This window comes from Microtus ochrogaster, unplaced genomic scaffold (genome assembly GCF_000317375.1).
Source record: "Microtus ochrogaster isolate Prairie Vole_2 unplaced genomic scaffold, MicOch1.0 UNK1, whole genome shotgun sequence".
NCBI lineage: Eukaryota > Metazoa > Chordata > Mammalia > Rodentia > Cricetidae > Microtus > Microtus ochrogaster.
Genome location: NW_004949099.1, coordinates 8,580,355 through 8,583,746, shown reverse-complemented (window position 1 = coordinate 8,583,746; position 3,392 = coordinate 8,580,355). Strand labels below are relative to the sequence as shown.

Here is a 3,392-nt window from a genome sequence, read left to right as displayed (position 1 = left end):
GAGAGGAGAGCTGTGGAGTCTGACCTCACTTCCTCTTCTGCCCAGCATTCTGCTCCGTTCACTCCTCCCCCTACGTTCTAACCTATCAGGGCAAGCAGCTTCTTTATTTAATTAACCAATGGCCTTCCTCCATCACTAGACCACTAGTCTGAGGGGACGGGCAACACTGCTCTACCAGAGCAAACCTGGCTTGTGAATGTGGGACAGCTATTAAATGGAACTTCTTCCTCTTCTCTGGCACTCCATTCTTTTACACAGATTTTGTCTATGTAATAAAACCTTAGAGTAGCAATCGGCATGGAGTGTTAAGGGTTTGGAAGTGGAAACAAAACTTCCTACCAAATCAGTCACAGCCAAATTTCCAAACACTAAAACTTTCCAAGTGCCCCTCTCTCACATAAAGAGAAAGGAAAACACGAGAAAGGAGAGGCAGCCTTTGTAGCCTCAAACAGTAATGAGAGGGAAAAAAACTGTTCTTCAGCTACAATGAATGAAATCCAACTTCCCGGAACTGCTGCCTGCTTACCCTACTTTGAACCTCTAGCAAACAATGAAAGGGATATACTTTTCTATATGCTCATTGTATTAGGCTTTTTGATTATTTATGTCTATGGCTGTTTTGCCTGTGTGTGTATGTATGTATGTGCACCAACATTCATGCCTGGTGCCCAGGGGCATGAAGAAGGCAAAAGATCTGCCTGCTAGAACTATAATGTCAGATGGTTGCGGTCACCTTGTGGGTGCTGAGGACCAAACCCAGCAAGTGCTCGCAACTGCTAAGCCACCTCTTGTTCCCCTGTATGTTCATTTCTAAATCATTCTTCTTTTGCTAACTCTAGCACTCACCAGTTTCTTTTGTTGTTTGTTTTTCGAGACAGGGTTTCTCTGTAGCTTTGGGGCCTATTCCAGAACTAGCTCTTGTAGACCAGGCTGGCCTCGAACTCACAGAGATCCGCCTACCTCTGCCTCCCAAGTGCTGGAATTAAAGGTGTGCACCATCACCACCCGGCATCACTCATCTGTTTTTAAAACCACAACTGTTGTTGATCTGAGCAATAAGGAAGCAGCTAAGAACACAGACTCCACCACTAAACTACCAAGAGTGGAGCCTGAGCTCCAAGCTAGAGTCATTTGGGAAAAGAGAACCTCACTTGAGAAAATGCCTCCCTCAAGTTGGCCTGTGGGAAAGTCTATTGTGCAAATTTTATTTTTTTTTTTTTTTTGGTTTTTCGAGACAGGGTTTCTCTGTGGTTTTGGAGCCTGTCCTGGAACTAGCTCTGTAGACCAGGCTGGTCTCGAACTCACAGAGATCCACCTGCCTCTGCCTCCCGAGTGCTGGGATTAAAGGCGTGCGCCACCACCGCCCGGCTTTGTGCAAATTTTATTACTGATTAATGTAGGAGGGCCCAGACCACTGTGGATGGCTCCACCCCTAGGTAGGTGGCCCTGGGTGGTACCATAAGTAGGACAACAAGACTGTAAACAGTAGCACTCCTCCAGTCTCTGTTTTAGATCCTGTCTTTGTTTCCTACAAAGACGGACTGTGATGGGGCATATAAACAGTAGAAACCCTTCCAGAGTTGGTTTTGGACCATGTTTTATCGGAACAGAAAGCAGTCTAGAACAATGGGGTAATACTTTAGCTGTTTGTGAAAACTGAATTGAGTGTAAAGCACATATATCATTTCTGAGAACTGCAACGTTAACTGGCAAAACTACTGCTGCTGCCTCACCCACAAGAGAGAGCTCGCTGAAGTAATATATTTCTTTATATCTTAATAGCCTAGCTTACACAAGTTTCAATGAATCTAAACTTAAAACTATGATCCCCTACATCTGGCTAAGCTATCCCTCCCTTTCGCCTATTCCCATAATATCCTAAACCCAACCCTCTCTGTCACTTACCCCAACATTGACTTCAGCACTGTCTCCAACACCTGACTCTCATGGGAGGTGTCTCTTGTTCAACACTGTATCTCCAACCCCTTCATCCAGAACATTAGCTAATTCTGTGAACAACGCCCCTGAGCTTCTTTTTGCTCATTGCGGGGGCATTTTAAAAATTAAGGCGTTTCGAGTCTGCACCTGTACACTCCTCCACAACGAAGCCAAATCAATCAATCTGTCTTGGATCTGCTGAGTCTATTATCCCCTGCTAGAGCTGCTGTAACAGGCTCCTCAAAGGGGAATTAGACAATAAATATTCTATCGACTCCACAACTATTTGTGCTCGGTACTTCTTCAAAGCCTAAACTTGGGAGCAAAATAAGCAGATTACTATGTACTAAATGTGTAGATACAGCAAAAAGACAAGTTAGTGTCTTGGACGGAAGGGTCATGAATGTTTTCCTTAATACTGTGTCTTTAATTCCCAAGTTCTGACTGAATGTGGTGTATAAGGGAAGCTGTTTTGCCTTGAGTGAAGAAGACAATAAAGAGACAGGCATTAGCACACGCCTCTGATCCCAGAACACAGAAGGCTCAGCCAGGCTGATTTCTGCGTTCAAGACCAGCCTGGTCTACAGAGTGAGTTTCAGGACAGGCAGGGCTACACAGAGAAACCCTATCTCAAACACCCGCCCCTATCAAAAAAAAAAAAAAAAAGACAATGAGTCAAGCACTCCGGTCTACTCAGAAATCCCGGCAGGACCCGCCTCACTTTAAAATCAGGTTTTCTTGGTGCCCCCAGGTTTGCTCCTAGACCTAGCTGCAAGTGACACGAGGACTGCGCAAACCCGGAAGAAGGAGCCAAAGCAGAGAAGCGGCCACGGCTCCCATGCCGCCTGCACCCAGCCACCCAACCCTGTCCCGCACTCACCACCAGCGAAGCCGTGAAGCCCGGCGCGTCCATGGTCCCGCCGACTCCTCCAAGGCTAACATTAGAGGTGAAGAAGAAGCAGGTGCTGCCCCAAGGAACTGGGCGCCGCCATGTTGGGGGCGGGATTTAGGGTAAGTACTTCCGGGGCCGGTGTCGTGACGTCACGCCACAACAACCGCGCACGTGCACCTGCCAGTGCTTGGCGCTGAGCCATTTCGGGGAGGCGGGGTGCCTGGGGTCTCCGGTGTCTTGGACGCCTGCTTACGGCCTTTCCGCAGCCCGGACGAGGCGGTAAGTAAGGCCCTCGCACACGCCGGTGACCCCTGCTGCCATCTACGGGAAGAGCCGGGAGGAGAGCCCGGAGAAGCGTGGCTGGCTGGAGGAAGGACTGGGCTCCCGCCACACTGCCTGCATCTGAAGTCCAGCCTGTGGTTTCCTACTCTCAATCCAAAAAGGCTGTTCCTTCGCTTTCTCTGTGCAGGTTCTGTCTGGGTTTTTGTTAATCCATTATCAGAAAAAATTGCTAAACAAAAATAAGATTCCTTTGCCCCCCCCCGCAAAAAAAAAGTAGCAT

At 47.9% G+C, this 3,392-nt stretch overlaps 1 protein-coding gene across 3 annotated transcripts in view; it reads right to left on the bottom strand.

The window, feature by feature from the left end:
* Window positions 1–2,942, bottom strand: part of Slc25a26 (solute carrier family 25 member 26) — a 122,956-nt gene extending 120,014 nt beyond the window's left edge. For all 3 annotated transcript variants that reach the window (XM_005364915.3, XM_026788062.1, XM_026788063.1), the window contains exon 1: window positions 2,819–2,942. In XM_005364915.3, coding sequence (XP_005364972.1) covers window positions 2,819–2,851 — 33 coding nt within the window. In that variant the 5' untranslated portion in view covers window positions 2,852–2,942. The remainder of the gene's footprint in view (window positions 1–2,818) is intronic.
* Between the last annotated feature and the right edge of the window lie 450 nt (window positions 2,943–3,392).